The sequence below is a fragment of the Gadus macrocephalus genome, chromosome 9 (genome assembly GCF_031168955.1).
Source record: "Gadus macrocephalus chromosome 9, ASM3116895v1".
In the NCBI taxonomy this organism is placed as follows: Eukaryota; Metazoa; Chordata; class Actinopteri; order Gadiformes; family Gadidae; genus Gadus; species Gadus macrocephalus.
This window is the reverse complement of record NC_082390.1, coordinates 4,980,353-4,998,972: the sequence shown is the minus strand read 5'-3', so window position 1 is coordinate 4,998,972 and position 18,620 is coordinate 4,980,353. Positions and strand designations below refer to the sequence as shown.

General features: G+C 48.2%; 1 protein-coding gene across 1 annotated transcript in view; it reads right to left on the bottom strand.

The window, feature by feature from the left end:
- The window catches only part of kcnq1.2 (potassium voltage-gated channel, KQT-like subfamily, member 1.2), a 78,968-nt gene that overhangs the window by 33,409 nt on the left and 26,939 nt on the right, over positions 1–18,620 (bottom strand). Inside the window, exons 11-13 of the mRNA XM_060061562.1 lie at positions 16,175–16,228; positions 15,826–15,940; positions 12,986–13,054 (exon numbers count right to left, since the gene is read on the bottom strand). Coding sequence (XP_059917545.1) covers positions 12,986–13,054; positions 15,826–15,940; positions 16,175–16,228 — 238 coding nt within the window. The remainder of the gene's footprint in view (positions 1–12,985; positions 13,055–15,825; positions 15,941–16,174; positions 16,229–18,620) is intronic.

The following is an 18,620-nucleotide window of genomic DNA, read 5'->3' as shown; positions in this document are numbered from 1 at the left end:
ACACGCACAGAGAGGTAAACTGTCCAAGAAGCGTCAGAGAAATGAAGAAAAGAAAACCCCTCCAGCTCCCTCTCTCTGTCCCCGTTTCTCTTCTCGTTCTCTGTACCTCTGTTTCGTTCTTCGAGAAACACTCAGAAACACCATCACAAACACACGTTCTCGCAGTGAGGCGGTTGTGTTCTTAGTCACAATGGGGAAACAAACAGAAATAGTAAGTGGTAGTAGTAGTGGTATGACCAATATAAGAGCTTATAAGTAGGAGAAGCGGTCACACGGTTGTTCGCTGCTCGTTGTAGTAGAAGTTGCTGTAACAATAGTAGTGCTATTTGTAATAGTAGCAGTAGTTGTAGTAGTACAAGCAGTCATAGTGAGAGTGGTATAAGCAGTTGTATAAGTGGTACAGTACTTTTTTATGTTGTAAGTGTGCATTAAGTTCTGTGTATATTTTCTGCATGGTTAAGTTATAAAAAGCTGCCGTAGTAGCAGTAGCAGCAACAGCAGCAATGGTCGTAGTAGTGATCTATGCCTGAGCATAGTAGTAGTGGCAGTAGTTATTATTGCCAGGGCGAGAGAGGCAGGGATCGGAAGATGCTGCTGGAGCACCCCCTGCTGGCCAGAGAATGCATTTATTTTGGCTTAACAGGCTGCCCCCTCCCCCAACAGACATAATATTGCTGACGGGGAGCTTTCAACACCCTCTGTTTGTATTGGGTTCTCTGTCCAAAGAAAGACAGAAAGAAAGAAAGAAAGACAGAAAGAAAGAAAGAAAGAAAGAAAGAAAGAAAGAAAGAAAGAAAGAAAGAAAGAAAGACAGAGAGACAGAGAGACAGAGAGACAGAGAGACAGAGAGACAGAGACAGAGAGAGAGACAGAGACAGAGACAGAGACAGAGAGACAGAGAGACAGAGAGAGAGAGAGAGAGAGAGAGAGAGAGAGAGAGAGAGAGAGAGAGAGAGAAGGCCAATGTTGAGGCAAGGAAAGAAATAGCCTATGGTTACGTGCAATTCAGGACCGTTGTATCGCTCCTGTAGCCGATGCATTTTAAGGGCATGAGCTTATTGGAGAACTCAGTGACAAAGTGCTTTGAGATCCCTTTAAAGAGTGAGATTCAGATGGGCCGAGGGTGTTTGAAAGGTTTTTAATCCACCTCGAGTGTTTGGACCACCGATAATCATAAGGTGTGTTGCTAAAACATATAAAATCCTGCTTTTAAATAGAACATTTGCAATGAACCCACCCTACCGATCGATCACACAGTCAGCCTCATTTCCGTTTACCACTTATTTTTTTATGAGAAATGCTCAATGTAAGGGAATGCCCAGCAAACATGATGTCATTTGTTACCATGCAAAATACATTGCGTGTAAGTCAAGGATAACCTTGATGGCCCGCCAGCCCCCCCCCCACCCTGACTCTCTCTCAGCCAATCGGGTGCTTGACAGATTGGATTCCAGACGAGACATTTCGTCTTAATACCCCCCGCCCCCACCCCAACGCAGAAACGCCCCTAGGCTACTTAACTTGTTTATTGTTTGACTTGTGATTCAATTAGATCAATCATCCCCGTAAATGAGATTACTGCAGATTAGTATAGATATATAATGACACATGAAACAATACAACGTCTTTTCCATTACCTCGAATTACGGATCAAGCCGTTTTAGAAGAACGTCTGGCTGGAGATGGCACAGAGCCTGGGACAAAACCCAGCCACTACAATGGGTGGAGTTGGGCTTTGTTTCCTGTTTGGTTTGTGTAGAATTCTACCGAATGGGAAACTCATTAGTTTGAGTCTATGAAGCCTTGAGAAGGAGCGTTGAATAAGTGTATTTCTACAGCGGCCGGTCTACACACAGTAGATTCGACACCTTTTCCAGACACTTTCTTACACTTAACAACTGCTGGCCGATTTCGCGTAGGGAGCCAATTGCACACTTACAAATCCCCGCCTCCAACAACGTGATTGGTCGAAAAACAAACACCAAGATTGCTAATCCGAAGTCTGATTCGCGACACTACCATCACATCGTAAGAACCCACGTCCACGCCGGTGGCAGGCCGGCGGAGAACCAGAGCGGACCAGTGGGGCTGTGGTCCCATGCCACGGTGCTGCTCCGCGTCGAATCAGCATGACAGAACAGCGGAGAGTCATAAAGACACGGTAGCGGGCTGTCAACTTTACAGCACACATACACACGTGTGGTGTGTAAAGGGCGAGGGGAGGGTCCCCCCCCCCTTTCAGCACCACGGCAGACTTATTTAGAGTGGTTATTAGTCCCACTTACTGCCACGCACAAACCTAAGGGGGTCTTTGGTTATGGCCCGGTCCAAACATGGCTCCCATTAACGGTGGGGGCAAAAAAAAAATTGAGCGTGTATGATGTAAGAAATGTGTGTTGGGGTGTACAGTGTGCATAGTACAGTGTGTGTGTGTGTGTGCGTGCGTGTGCGTGTAGGTGTGTCAAGAAAGAAGTTGTGAGAAACTGCGTAGGTGGATGGATGTGCATACGCATACTGGTGTAAGAGAAAGAGACAGAGAGCTCTGATAAAGAGAGAAAGAGAGGGAGAGAGGAAGAGACAGAGACAGAGAGTTCTGATAGAGAAAGAGAGGGAGTGAGAGAGAGGAGTGAGACGGAGTGAGAGAGAGAGGGTATGCACAAGCGTACTGTCTGTAGGCAGAGCCATGGTCTTCACATGGTATCTCTAGAGGGGGAGCTTTGCCTCTCCAACCCACTCTGGAACATCTGGAGCCGAGGCCTGTGACTGATAACCTGTGGACTACCTCTTTATCTGCAGTCCACACGACATGGAAAACTACACCAGCCTCCTGCACTTTTCGCCTTTTTTTGCCCTCTCTCTTGTGTTTTTCCATTTTTTTTTCACGCACGGCTGGATAGTAGCCTGGATGTATTAGTAATAATAGTAGTAAAAGTTTACATAGTCAGGTTTAGTAGTGGTAGTTGTAGTAGTAATAGAAGTAGTGGTAGAAGTGATTAATAATAATTCACACACACACACACACACACACACACACACACACACACACACACACACACACACACACACACACACACACACACACACACACACACACACACACACACACACACACACACACACACACACACACAAGAGGGGTTCATTCAGTGTGGTGGGAGTGCCACTTTCATGCTGAGAGTGCAAACCGCCCCCCCCCCCCCCCCCCACACACACACACTTTCAATACATATTTTCTAAGGCCCATAAAACTCAGATGGTCACACACACACAACTAACCAGGTCAGCACACCACAAGTCAGCACATACAGCGCACTGTAAACACACACACACACACACACACACACACACACACACACACACACACACACACACACACACACACACACACACACACACACACACACACACACACACAGGGGACCAGGCGCGTTCCAGTGTGTTCAAAGCGCACGGTGGAGTGGTGCACTAAGAGGCCTCTCCTCTCCGTGGGAGTAGCGTTTGCTCCACCTATATACTCTCATTCCTGCTGGTGCAAGGAGAGTAGTGAAAAAAAAACACAGGACCCCTCGGACGAGCTCCGTCAACAGCCCCCTCCATTCATCTCCAAGGCCCCCGAACAGTGGGCCCTCTCATGGAGCAGCAGCACCTGGAGACATACGGAGGCAACATCAAGAGGCCTGACCAACAGCAGCAGCAGCAGACCCTACATCCACACCTGAATAAACCACACCGCCTCCCCCACACACACACACACACACACAAACGCACCAGTGGCCCACATCAAATGCCCCGGGCTGGCCCACCTGAAAGCCGGCAAGTGGAGGGGAAGCCTGGCGAGGGTTTAGCAACGGCTAAGGAAGCGGGCAGACTCTGTTGGCTCGGCTGGACGGAAGCCTATACTACTGGGATCCGCAATGCAAACACACTGCCCAGGTGGTAGAGAGCGGGAGAGCGAGCGAGAGAGCGAGAGAGAACTTGAACCCTGCTTGTGGCTAGGAGTCGTGTGTAAGTGTGTGAGTGTGGGTGCATGTGTGTGTGTGTGTGTGTGTGTGTGTGTGTGTGTGTGTGTGTGTGTGTGTGTGTGTGTGTGTGTGTGTGTGTGTGTGTGAGTCAGAAGAGGGAGGCAGGGCAGTTTATTTAGACAGGTGCTTCTAATATTGGAGCAGGGAGGGAGACACACCTCAGAAGGACAGGGGGAGATCTATGTCAGATCTGGGAATCCTCTGAGTGAGGACGGGGAGGGGGGGGGGGGAGGCCGACCCCTCCTCAGCCCGGGTTGGGCTGCCGGGATTAGGGTAGAGGCTCCCCGATAGTCTCCCTGACAGCCCCATAAATACGGGTCTTTGTGGACACGCAAAGGTTGTACTAAACATGTACGATCAGACAAGCATAGACCACGGTCCCGAACATGTGACCTTCATCTCTAATGAGATATGGGATATGTGTTATCCTTAGGCACAGCAATTTATGCAGAAATAAATACATGTCAGAATAATGTGTATGACTCAATAAAAAAATCCTAAATTACAGGGATCAGCATAGTGCTTCGCAGGAGAGAAACAATGTTTAATGTAGTGTCTAGACTCAGGAAAAAGCAACAATCAGTTCATACCGCAGATAAAACCTGAAAAGTAAGATCCTAAGAATGGCAACACCATCTATTTCATTTGAATAGGTTTAGGCAGGGACTTAAAAGCGATACATCAATGTAAAAGTTATTCAGAACACACAACACACAATCCAATGAACTGGTGTGTGTCACCTAAATCATAAAGTGGAAGAGAATGTTGCTGGACTGTGCAGTCAGACGTAATCCAGCCACGAATCGAACCATGTGCTGTTCCCTGCTGCAGTTCTGCACTTTAGCAGAGATCTCTTCCTGTTTGTGTTCTCATTTTATTAAACATCCCCGAGCTACCGATGCTAATCTCCAGTCCAGTAATTGGGCCCTAATCATCAGATTTTGGGTAATTAACTTGGTTCATTTATTTAATGTGTCTACTTAACCCGAGGGTAATAATTCCTTATTATACATCGCGGGACTTTAATTACATAGGATAAACACAGCAGTACGTCTGGTGAATAAACAATTGAACGGAAACCACTAAATCACAATGTTAACACAAGAAAACACTTGAATTGTCATTAATAATGTGCCGGCAGTGTGTTATTGTTAATAGCACTCCCGATACATCAAAACAAACTGTGCTTTCGCCGTATATTTCCTGCTCCTAAAACAAAAGGGAGTGTCGCTATGACATCAGAGGGCCGTCTGGCGAGGCGCGTAGCGAAAACAGCAATTTCCTGCGTTTATTTTCCTTTTTCCATCCTACTTTTCGGAGTTGGGGCGTCAGACTTGGGCGTGTCGCAGAGGATGGGCAGTGCTTTTTGGGGGGGAAAGAAAGCGCGCAGGCTGCCAAAGGCCAAACTGCTGGGCCGTGAGGGCTGGGGAACATCCTGGCTCGACAGCTCTGGCCGTGTTCAACACAGCGCAGGATGACCGTTTGAAAAAGGAGGCATTTGTTTTCGGTCCAAAATAACTTTTTCAAAACACGGCCCCGCCGCACTGAAGGGCCAACGATGCAAACACTGATGTGTGGGTCATGTGACACGATGTTTCCCATCCACAAAGCAACACAAGACAGGCCTTTTCGTATTCATTCACTTTGGAGGCCAAAAGGGGGATTTTTTTCTCTGGTGGAAAACACCAATTTAGTGTGTACCGAAAGCTGAAATGAAATAAACTCAGTCATAATTTGGACATGGTCGAAGATACAGGATGGCCTGCCTATTAGCTGCTAATGCTTCTGGTAAAGTGAGTTGACTAATACACAGGTCTTGTGTGATAGCCCTTCCGTTTTTGGAAAATCAAGCCAAGAGAAGTTCACGATGCTCTATCCACCAAGACAGGCCTTGTCCTTCAAACAAACAGGGGCGTGTTGTAAGGGTTTCTGGGGAGACAGTATTTTGTAGGGCAGACTGAAGCCTGAAGACCAAATGTGCCAAATTCCTATCTGTAAACGTCACATATCTGGGGACTGGAACTGAGCAATCGGGGATTCTGAATGAAAGCACCGTGCACACACTTGCACCCGTCTGTCATCGGCCATTTCAGTCTGTACTGTAATGAAGTTCAAACTGAAGATGGATCACAACACGACTCTTAAATAAAACAATTCCTGGGTTTTTCTCTTGCAACACAATGGTGCTTAAAAAAAATACATCCGACCGTCCCTACTCTCGTGCGGACAAACAAAGTGCCGCTCAGAGGAAGAGCTGGAAGGGGGGGGGATGATATCGTTTTTTCCAAGCCGACGGTCCTCTCGTCATGCCTGGTTTATGGTTAACCGTTCACGCCGTAGGAAAGAGTTCGCCGGGGCCTCTGTGTATCTGCACCGTCAGCCCCAGCCCGCAGGCCACCGCGGCCGGCCCCCCCCCCCCCCCCCCCCCCCCCCCCCCCCCCTCTACCCAGCGGCGCGTCTCAAAGCTCTTCTCAATACGACGGGGTAGCTAATAAGAGGCGCTACGGGTGGACCGTAATCATAGCAGACGTTTGGCTAATTATATCCTCAGACCGCTGTTTGCCGCAAGGGATTTAACCATCTGTGTGTGAGCGTGTGCATGCGTGTGTGTTTGTGTGTGTGTGTGTGTTGGGGTGCACACTCAAGACACACGGTATTTCCATTTGATTTAGTTTAATAAATAGGTCAAGAATAGCTCTTTTGCGGAACCCCTCTTCGCTCTTATTTCCGCACACGCCAGACGTCGGTTAAACTGCCGACGGAATCGGGAAAAAAAACCAGAAAGAATCCTGAAACATTCCACCTGAAGCCAGTGCAGCCTGACTTCCTCGTAATCTGGATGCTGAGGTCATTGCTGATGTAGACAGGAACCTCTCTCTCCCCCCATCTCTCTCTCTCTCTCCCCCCATCCCCCCATCCCCCCCTCTCCCCCTCTCCCTCTCCCCCCCCTCCCCCCTCTTTCTTCGTTCTGATTCAGCAGGGGTCACTTTATTTACACCCTGCTGGCCGGCCAGTCTTTGGGGTTTTTCCGGGGACTGGCGTTGCCTTCCCAATAAAACCGACTGTGAGAGTCCCCCCCGCAAGGACGTAAACACCGTGGGCTCCTCATAACGCGGGCGCGAGGGGGCCCTCGTTAATGGCGGCCGGTGTCGAGCCCGCCAAAATGTACTCTTTAATTAAGTACTTTGTGGGAAGGCTTTTTTACGGCGTGCTGGGGTCTGGCGATGACTCGGGTGAAAGATGGCGTGCTAACCGCCTCGGCTGGAGGAGGTATTTTTTTTGGGGCGTGGAGGGGGGGGAATCATTCGGTGGTCAACTGTGTCTCTCTCGACACGTGTGCAACTCTTTCCTCGCTACCCGGCTCAATATTCTCTCCATTCTTTCTATCTATTGCTTTTTACAAGGGCTAGGAGTTTTTTTTTCATTTGGACAAGTCTAACACCCCACCGGAGCTGACCCCGTAGTACCGCTGACGCGAGGCACGGCCGCTGATCCAGATGGTCTGGATGTCACTGAGGAGTTGTTTTAAAGGGAATATTAAGTGTGCGTACATTCCCCCCCCACCCCCAGCCACCCATGGGTCAGCTCGAACATCGGTGGAGGATTCCCGTGAACGTACGAGCAGTTTGGGGGCAGCACCGTAACGCTGTTAAGTCCATGAGCAAAGCGCCCAGGGGGGCGGCCTTAATAAAGGCTAATAGTGGGTCATAAAGCAGCCAACCACGCTGTTTTATTGTTGTTTGAAATGTAGCATATTAAGATGCTGTTATTGTTGTCGAGGCTTAATGGCATAAAGCAGCCCTATTGACCGGTTTCTTATTAGTACCTCACTATAGTCAGGCTATTTCCCTTCAACCACATCCCAGGCACAGCGATCTCATTCAAATATATTACTATCATCTAGGTGGTGGTTAAGCTTAGAGACAAGGGGGGGGGGGGAGGGGGGGGGGGGCTCTACAACCGCACACACAAAGGGAAAGCTCAGACTTTCTGTAGAGAAATGAACTACTGTCCCCGGCCCCCCCGCCCGGCTCCTTTTCTTCCTGCTCTTGAACTTGGCACCGAGTCAAGAAACCAGGGCACAATTTGTTCTTCTCCCGCTTTGTTTCGCTCCCTTTTCATAAAGTAGCAGCGAGGGGCTGACTCTCTCCCTGCAGAGACCCAGAGACTTGGATCTTACCTCATCCGAGTGTGTGTGTGTGTGTGTGTGTGTGTGTGTGTGTGTGTGTGTGTGTGTGTGTGTGTGTGCGCGCGCAGCAGGGCCTTCTTCCATCTCTACTGCCATATAAATACAACTATTATGTTTGTGTCCATTTTTATATCCAAATTAAAAGTTTGAAAGAAATGTGAAAGAGAAAATGGAACTAATATGCGTCATTTAGTAATACTTATATATTATATCTTTGTATCTTTATCCATAGAAATTAAAATTGTGTTAAACACAGCATTTTACAAAGTGCTTAACAGTGATCCAACAAATTAAACACCTAATCGCATGACTCTGAATGTCAAAAGTGGAATAATCTGAGGTTGGAGAGCAAATTGCTCAGAGCAGAAAGATGACGAGTCTGCATATAAATGTACAGTTGACCCAGTGAGGCAAAGATAAACGCGCAGATGATCTTTGGGAACTGTAAACTGTTTACGCTGACTTGGATGTTGACAAGGACACCCAAAGTGGCTAGTATTCTTGTAAACAACCATGAAGTCATTAGGAGATAGGCTATGGGACCCGGGCTGTGAAGGGTGAGGTCATTACAGAAGCGCTTTTAATAGGGCCTTTGGGCTCTGCAGATCTTGGAAAGAGATTAGGGGCTTTTAGTTCTGTCGTCATTTTCATACATGATTGCAACGCACGGGTTGGTTGAATAATAGTTTAATTTAAGGTTCAAAATGTGTTGCAGTAGAGACACTACAAAGTAAGGCTCGATGGTTGGTCCTGATAAAAGTGTGTACCAATCCAAAGTGCAGACAATACCACTTACAACAACTGGCCTGTAAACAAACTGTGGCTATCGGGCTGTTATCTGAGAGATGTTTTACTTTACACGCTGGGACCTTGTGTACGGATCACTGTCTGTTCTCAAAACAGAAGCATGGGATCCAAACGTACTTAGCTTTCTGAGCGTCATTTCAAAAGCGTGAAAAATATTTGTCGGTACCGAAACGAAAGCACAAATTCTCCATCTAGTCCCGATTTGTATATCTTTATTCCGATATACATAACAAAATAGTTAGAAGTTAGTTAGTGATAATAACTTAAGGGTCTTTCAATTGGCACCGTGCCAACTCTAAAGAGCCTGTAGAACAGTTCCACTATATAGATAACAGTTGTTTCATTTCCTCCATCAGGACGTTTTTTACAGTGTGAGCCAGCGTGAGGTCTATGAGCGCCACACACACTTGCCCTGGTTCCATCCGGGGTCACCCCGTGTGGACGTCCGTCCCCCTGCCTGGGCGCCCGTCCTCCCGGCCCCCTTGAAAGCAAACGGCCGGCGCGTACAGTAAGGAAATCCGAGGCGGCCGAGACAAAAAGCCAATTTGTATGAGGCCACGCACAATGGCTGCAGGGCTGTGGCGAGAGGGCCCCTAGGGAGCAGCCAGGGCCAAGCCCATGATGCATGATGTGTCTCGGCGTCGGGGATGGGGGGAGGGAGGGAGGGAGGGAGGGAGGGAGGGAGGGTGGGAGGGGTTATTGTCTATCTGTGGCCAGCTTGGAAGCAGAGGAACTAATTAAGTGGAAGCCTGCAGGTGGTCCATGTAGACTTTTACAGCCCGGGGAGGAGGGCAGGGCGAGGAGGGGCTGGGGCACAGATAAGAGAGCAGGACTGGGGAGGAGGGAAGGGGATGGGAGGAAGGAAGGAAGGAAGGAAGAAAGAAAGAAAGGAAAAATAGAGGGCGAGAGAGAAGGAATGAAAGAACAGAGAGAGAAAGAAAGAAAAAAAGAAATAGAGAACAGAAAGAAAGAAAGAAAGAAAGAAAGAAAGAAAGAAGAAAGAAAGAAAGAAAGAAAGAAAGAAAGAAAGAAAGAAAGAAAGAAAGAAAGAAAGAAAGAAAGAAAGAAAGAACAGAGGGTGAGAACAAAACAAGACAGCAAGTGAGCAAGCAGGAAAGCAGGAAAGCAAGAAAGAAAGCAAGAAAGCAAGAAAGCAAGAAAGCAAGAAAGCAAGAAAGAAAGAAAGAAAGAAAGAAAGAAAGAAAGAAAGAAAGCAAGAAAGAAAGAACAAGAGGGGAGAGACGGCTTACATGAGATGAGAAAGAAATAAGGCAGAAGAAAGTGAGGATCTCAGAAGATGAAACGGGCACCCTAAGCTTGGATCTAGTGAACAAGGCTGCCCTCTGTGGTGAACTTCCCTCGGAGACCTTTACTCATGTCTTCTCTCAGAGGGCGGATGTCACTCCGCCAGTGTTTGCTGGGGTTTAGCGGCTGGTGTTCCTAATGTCATTTATCCTGAGGAGTCAAGCTGTGGACGGTTGATGTGACAGAGCTGCACTCACATCTGATGGACGGCTGCGCAAGTAGTTGCAAATTAATTAGAACTCTGATGTTGCCCTCGGAAATTAACTAATCGTGTAAGGTCGCAATTCATTTATAAAGAAAAATATTCATATAGAAACAACAGAAGCATAAATATATCGAATTTTCTACGCCCGTTACATGAATATCAAATTACAAACCGTCAAAACTATAAAAAGCGTTATTATTATTGAATTGCATGAAAAGTTTCTGCACTGTGTTATTAATTAATGGGTTAATGGGTTTACACGTACGTGTATGTACATGTATGTGTTTGTGTGTTATGCACGTGTGCATGTATGTGTGTGCGTTAGTGTGTGTTTGTCGCTGCACGTGTGTACGTTTGTGTTCATTTGCCTGTGTGTGTGTGTGTGTGTGCGTGTGTGTTGGCGGGTGCGTATGTGCATCTGTGTGTGTGTTTCTGTTTATCTGCGTCTGTGTTTATGTGCATGTGTGTGCGTGTGTGTGTGTGTGTGTGTGTGAGTAGTAGTGTGTAGTCCCCCCCCCCGGCAGGACTAGAGGTCTGGGGATCTGCACCAGGACAGTGCTGTCGTCTGTGGCGTGACACCAGGGGCAAAACAAGCCAGATGTTGTGGGAGCGCCCGGCCTGCTCGCAATCAAAGCCCGCCTGCCGGAGAAGAGTTATGGGGGCACCACTCACACACTACAGGCCCCTCCTCACAGAAAGGGATACACACTATTTAACATGGTGGACACACACACACACACACACACACACAGGCACTTAAACACACGCACACACACATACACGCACACACACGTGCACTTAAACATTGACATGCACACACACAAACAGACACATACATGCACATAAACACACGCACATAAATATACACAGACATGCACACACACACACACACACACACACACACACACACACACACACACACACACACACACACACACACACACACACACACACACACACACACACACACACACACACACACACACATAAATATTTACATGTAATCTGATTTGAAGTTAAGTTTTTCCCAAGCCAGATTTTAAACAACAGAGATGTGCAGATGTAGAGCCATCTCAAGATAAGGGTCGGTAATCATTCCTCTCTGATTAACAGTCACACACCAGAAGTGCCTTGGATTGGGTCATTTTACGGAATCAACAACTGTCTTCAAACATAAACCACAACATGGAGGGCGTGTGGTTAGGATTAAAGGAATTCTGCCTCGGCTCAGGAAACATAACACCGTCACGAAAATAACTCAAACACTACGGCGGACAATATACCAACTCCAACGGCAGTTGAGAACCAGAACAGTTGCTTCCTAGGCCCCGGTATAAAATAAAACGCAGGGTACATCTATAAAAGACACAGCGCCATCTGCTGTTTGCGGAGAGCTGGGAAGGAAAAGCTCCAAAAGCACGGGGAAACCAAGCAGTGAATGTTGAAACTTTGGAAGAAGTGCCTTATGATGTCGCTCTTCTTACGTTAACATTTCACCAAGCTTCAAAGAGGCTCCAGAGGTGTCAGGACACCTGTGGATCCCAGTTTAGTGGCTCCGTTTTTTGAAATCCCAGCCAAAAGATTCTGGGTTCAATCCATCTAGGTCTACATCTCTTACCTGTAGGCATCGTTAAGCAAGATGCCTTATACCCTACCTGCCCCTTAATTCACCTTTGTGCCCCGTAATTCACTATAAGTCACTTTGGATAAAAACGAAATAGTACATAGTAAGATGGCAGTAAGTCTCATTATTGATTATTTTGTGTCTATGGTCAGCAAGGAACATGATGCTAAAGTGAATTTCACCAAAACACCAGGAAGCAACATGATGGATTTCATCAGAGATGGCCACTCTCACTCTCTTTCAGATGCCTTACTCTCTTTCCGGTTTTCACGCACACAAACGTTGATAACAATACAGCATTACACATATTCTGGATTCACCATGACTGGAAGTTAACGTTTTACAGGGTGCCCCTACACTACGACATCCTACATCACACACTTGGTAACAGGACATTCGGGAGAAACTGTGCCAAGATAAAAAAAATCAACATGGCTTCCCGAGCGACAGAGGTCAAGCGAACGCAGCAAGCACCAAATGTACAGAACGGACTTGTTTTTCATTCCAAACCTAGTCCCGAGAGGGACTTTGGGACATAGGGAAGGACGGACTCGATCACATTTTCCAGGAGTGGTGTCCATATCAAATTAAATCCGATATATGTCAACGTGGGTGCGCCGGCGGGCGGATATTTCTTCACGGGCCGTCACCCTTCAGAAAACCTTTTTTTTCAGTTTCCATGGTCCCTCTTGACCAGCATCACGCCTGACATTTGAAACAAGGTTCATGGGGAAGGGAGGAGAGCTGAGGGAGAGGCCAGGGAGGGAGGGAGGGAGGGAGGGAGGGAGGGAGGGAGCGAAAAGGGCAGCTATAGAGGGAAGAGAGGACGGTACCTTGTGGAGTTCAAGTGCCATGTGGAGAAGGGTTCCTCGGCTGGGGCCGCAAGGGGGCTGGTCAACAGGCTGTGAGGAAGAAGAAGAGACGAAGAGGAGGGAGAGTGAGAAAGAGACAAAGTGGACGCGGTTTGAAAATAAGAAATTCAATCGGAACTTTTTTAACAGTCGTATGATATTTGAATTTGAACCGCGATACGATGTTTGTTTTCACTACACAGGGAGGAGCGACGAAGTTGAAATCCAGGGGACGGGGACGGGGGGAAATGAGGTAAGCCAAGGGGGGGGATGGGTGGTCAGGGTCAAAGGTTAAACACATGAAAGATGATAAACGCTCGGGCTTAACTCTTCGCAGTAACGCACACGTTACCCACGCCCACATACAGTGCACACAAACGATGACCGGTTCGAAAGAGTCATGTCCTCAATGCTCTCCAGAATTGTTGCACGAAGCACAACCATCAAAACTCTTCTTTTGTCCCACATAGCACATGTCACCCTACTTCCCATACAAGCAACCGACAGAAACACGTTGGGCAAATGCACAACGCAAGTCCACCTACTGTATGCAAACTAACAAGGCCAACCACTTTTTGTGCTAGTCCAGTTCCTCGTATGTCCTTGTACTCTGTAAGTGGATCTAGGCAGTGTCATATAACCGACAGAAAATCATTTTCAGCACATCACTTTAAGAATTTAAAGAGAATTTAAATTCACAGAAATACAAAAATACGCACATGCCAGTAACTACAACACTGCTACCCAGGACGCAATTCACTCAACAGGACATGTATTGAGTAGCCCGACTAGTAGATACTAGTAATACACAGTTGCAATAACTGTGTTGACTTTGTTTCAAGTGGGACTCTCTCTCTCTCTCTCTCTCTCTCTCTCTCTCTCTCTCTCTCTCCCTCTCCCTCTCTCCCTCTCTCTCTCTCTCTCTCTCTCTCTCTCTCTCCCTCCCTCCCTCTCTCTCCCTCCCTCCCTCTCTCTCTCTCCATCTCTCTCTCTCTCTCTCTCTCTCCCTCTCTCCCCCTCTCTCTCTCCCTCTCTCCCTCCCTCTCTCTCCCTCTCTCTCCCCCTCTCTCTCCCACACCTCTCCCACACCACTGGACATGGCATTGACCACAATACTCTGGGCTGTTACTGTTGACACAGTAACAGCCCAGAGTCCCTCTCCACCCCTCGCCCTATTGCTCGCCCCACATGTAAACACAACTGAGGACAGTTGAAAGCTCAACTTTGGGAAACAAATACAGCGATCGCTGGCTGTCCACACTTGGCAGCGCGGAGAAAGAAAGGAAAGGAAAGAAAACAACCAGAGATACGACACACTTTGACAGCCAGAGGAGCAGGCGAGTGATTGATCTGAAAACAAACTGTTGGGAATTCACCTCATGGCCGCCACCCAACTTATTCGCCAAGTGTCCTCCAAATTAACACAAAAGAAGCGCTCCCCTACTTGATTTCCACTTATACAGCGATCACTTTTATAGCAATCACTTATATAGAGATCATTTATATAGACATCACTTATAGAGATCTCTTATATAGAGATCGCTTATATAACGATCACTCACATAGAGACCTCTTATAAAGTGTTCACTTATATAGGGAAAACTTACATAGATATCTCTTAAACATTTATATAACCACGACTTTCATAGCCACCAGGCATATAGCATCCACTTATACAGCAAGCGTTTATAAAGCAACCACTAATATAGGGAACACCTTCAAATGTCACCATTCACTCGCATACCTCACTGTTATAGCATTCATTTGTATAGAGTTAACTTGTATATAGTCATCCTTATAGCAGTCACTTGTATATAATAATAATAATAATAATACATTTAATTTAGAGGCGCCTTTCAAAACACCCAAGGTCAAGAATATATATAAGGTCAATATACCTCATCTGTTTAGAACAACTTTTTATACAGCTCCAGTATATAGTTCTCATTTTGTCCCTTGGCTATCCCATCCAACCCTCGCCCACTTACATTGTGTTTCCTTCTATGTATTCACCCTTACAGCATTCAACTATACAGCATTCAGCCATGCACAGGGATCACCGATACAGCACCGCTCACTTTACTCCATTGACTTTCCTAGCATTCACCTTCCATGCATTCAGCCTCATTCCATCTCCCAACCCTTCCAATGCTCCAATCCGCATGTAGGAACAAGCCATCCGGTAACCTTCCCCTACAGCCCCGGACCAATTAAGAGGGCTTTCATGGATATTTTCCCCAGGACTAAAAGGGATAATCCCCCTTTATGACTCCCTGTACCAGGTATGGCCCCGGGCCCTCAAGGGTCTCTCGAGCCCCCTCAGCGGAGAGAAACAACGCGGTTTGGAGGGGCTGTTTCGGACCCCCATTAAACCAAAGGTCCCCCCCCCCCCCCACTCCCCTCCTTTTCCCCCCCTCTAAGTACGAAGACCCCCACCGGGAGAATAGGGGTCCGGAGCTGAAAAGAGACTAGAATGAAGGGCCCGTGTTTGGGGGGGGGGATGAGGTGAACAGGTCTGTAGAGTCGGTGGAGGGTGTTGGAGGGTGGAGGGAAGGGCGTGGGGGAGGGGGTGGAGAGTGCCCTACGATGGAGGAGGTTAGGGGTGGGTGAGGAGGGTGGTGGTGGTGGAGGAGTTTGAGGGTGGAGGGATGGTACGGGGGTGGGTGCCAGAGGAGGTGGCGACTGGGGGTGAAGGGGAGAGACGGTGGAGGGCGTTGGAGGAGGGCGGCGGGGGGGGGGGGGGGGTTGTTGACAAGGTTGGAGGATAGTGGTGGTGGTGGTGGTGGAGAAAGATACGCACACACGCGCGCGGTCAGACTTACTGGCAGCTGTCGCTCATGCCTTGCCGCGGGAGGTCTTCGCCCACAAAGTCCAGCTCCTCAGTGATGCTGTTGGCCCGGAGGTCTCCGAGGGACGGTCTCTCCGCCCTCTTCTTCACTGCGAGGGTGGGGGGGGGGGGGGGGGGGGGAACGAGACTCGGTTATATTTCATCTCAATAAATGATTTGAATGATCACTTGTCAGCAAGTTGCAGCGTTTCGTGTCGGGTAAATGGAGCGTCAATCTACTGTTAAACAAGCTTGAGAAGCACGGATACGTAGAGTTAGGAACCACAGCCGCAAAGTCAAACCGAGTAGGAAAATGTAAATAGGTCCAGGGTGTGAAGAAGTACCTGGAGTGGCAGGGCAGCTCAAGGTGAAGGGGGGCCAGGGGGGATCGGGGGGTCCTTGTTGGTTTCATGCAAAACAAAGCAGAAATAAATGAAGTGATGAAAACCAGAAGTTCAATCTCATGCGTGTCTTCAGATTCAGATACAGAGGATTTAGGCCCAATCCCATTTCTACCCCTTACCCCTTCCCCTTCCCCATCCCCCTTGTTTTGAAGGGGTAAGGGGAAGGGGTAAGGGGTAGAAATGGGATTGGGCCTTAAGGTTTCCTGGAGATGGTTTGTTGCGGATTTGTGGAGCGATGGCCCTGCATAGTAATGAGTTGGTATCCGAATAATTGTGTTCAATGTATATCAGCATGCTTGCAAAGTGTGGCAGAACTCCTTGCATACTTGCGTACAGAAAAAAACAGAACATTTTCCTTTCCGAGGTATTAATTTTGTATTTCGAATGAACGTGCTGTTTACATAATTTAATAATCCAGAAAACCCCACACGCCTAACAGTTTGGCGAAAATATGTTATCTCAATGAGTTATCCATTGTTTTTTTCCCACGAAAAGTGAAAACACATTTTTTTTCCTCCTGTTTACTCATACGTCCGTCCCTGCCTCACGTTGCACAAACAAGCATTCTGTTCTCTTTTAATTCACACTGATTTGAGCACGTCTCCTACAATCACGGAAATGGCCAGTGAGCTGAACTAAATCCTGCTAAAGCGTTTAGTGGGGGAATCAGCAACAGAGGGAGTTCTCTGCTTCCAACCACAGCTGGGCCAAACTGCTGGTTGGGCTTACAACAACAGCAAAGAACAACATGTGTGGAGGGGTCCTGACCTGCAGCCTGTCACCAGAGCCTGACATGGCGCCCCCCCCCCCCCCCCCCCCTTCTCCCCTACCAATCCATCCGGACTCCATTGTGTTGGGCGGGAGACAGATAGGCAAATCTGCTTCCACGAACAGAATGGCCATTCCAAGTCAAGCAGAAGCCATTCAAAACCTCTCTCGTGCTCCATCGTAGAGTTTGTTTTACATTGTCCAATGCGGAAGAGAGAGAGCCAAAGAGAGAGAGAGAGCCGGGGAGAGAGAGAGAGAGTGAGAGAAATAGGGGAATAGAAAATAAAGCGCGGGAGAAAGTAGGAGAGAAAGCAAGGTAGAGAGAAACAGAGCTGTTGGAGTAATTGGCCTCTTACTGGCCTCTTCACCGTTGTGTTACGGACAGGAGCATGTTAGCTTTTAGACTACGGTACACAAAAGCGCAGTATGTTCCTTACATAGAAGAAGAGGGACAGGGAGGGAGAGTCCAAAAAGTCCAAATAGTGATAAATAATAAAATATAGGAATCAGCAAGAGGGAAAGTAGAAAATAACTCAAGCGCATAAGAGAAGACAGACTAACAGACGAGGACGGGGAGGAGGAAGAGTACATGAATGGCCGAGGCCGAGCGAGAGAGCGAGCGAGAGACGGAGAGATTGCGCTGCATTGAAAGATTCTCCCAGCGACGCGAGGCAGTGGCAGACAGCGAGGTGGAGGTCGCCTGAGACACACAATGTCCAGTTTATTTCCAAGCGCTGGAGCCTTACAATCGCTGCTCGCACCCATCACCCACCACCACCACCACCCCCGGTCCTAAACCACCACCCACCCCACGGTTTCCCCGGGTCCCCCAGCCTCACTACCGTTCCCACCCGCCTCACCCCTGCTGTTGGCAGGGCACCCAGTTTAGTTTAGGGCGGCGGCGGGGAGGGGGGGGGGGGGGGGGGGGGGTTTATGCCACGCCATGCTAGGCCATGCCAGGCCCCAGCCCTGTGTCTGCATTTCTCTGCTTGGCTCTGGTTCGGTCCAGTTGGGGACAAAGGCCCAGCCAGCCAGAAAGACTAATTAAAATGGTGTCTGGGCCACATTAGAGAGACGGACAGGCGGATGATTAGCCCGCAGGAATACGTGGAAAAGAGAGCGAGAGAGAGAGAGAGAGAGAGAGAGAGAGAGACTGGCAGTGGAGCGAGGAGGTACCCCAGTCGTGATCTCACCTCAATAACGTTTGCATTTTGTAAGAGTCTCTGCTGCCGTTGGCCAAGACAAACAGCCCCTACGAAACAAAGGGAACCCCACTCGTTGTTTCAACAGCGAGATGACAAAATGAGAAACCCGGAGAGAGAATGGAGCTGACCTCAGCCAACGAGAGAGCGAACGGGCCGGGACATCATCCCATTGCGTTTACAATGGAAATACCAAGTGTCTTTGCTCGGAGTCCATGGTTAGGGACGAAAGGGGGGCAGGGGAGATGGACTCACCTGCTTGTCTAAACATCCTGGTGACGCTTAGGCACAAAGGCAGGGGTATCATTTGCATGACGGAACACGCATGAACGCACTACGGTTACAGGAAATGATGTCATGATCTGAACGTGAGGGCTTTGTGTGATTGTGAAGCAAAATGAGTTGGAGTTTTGTTT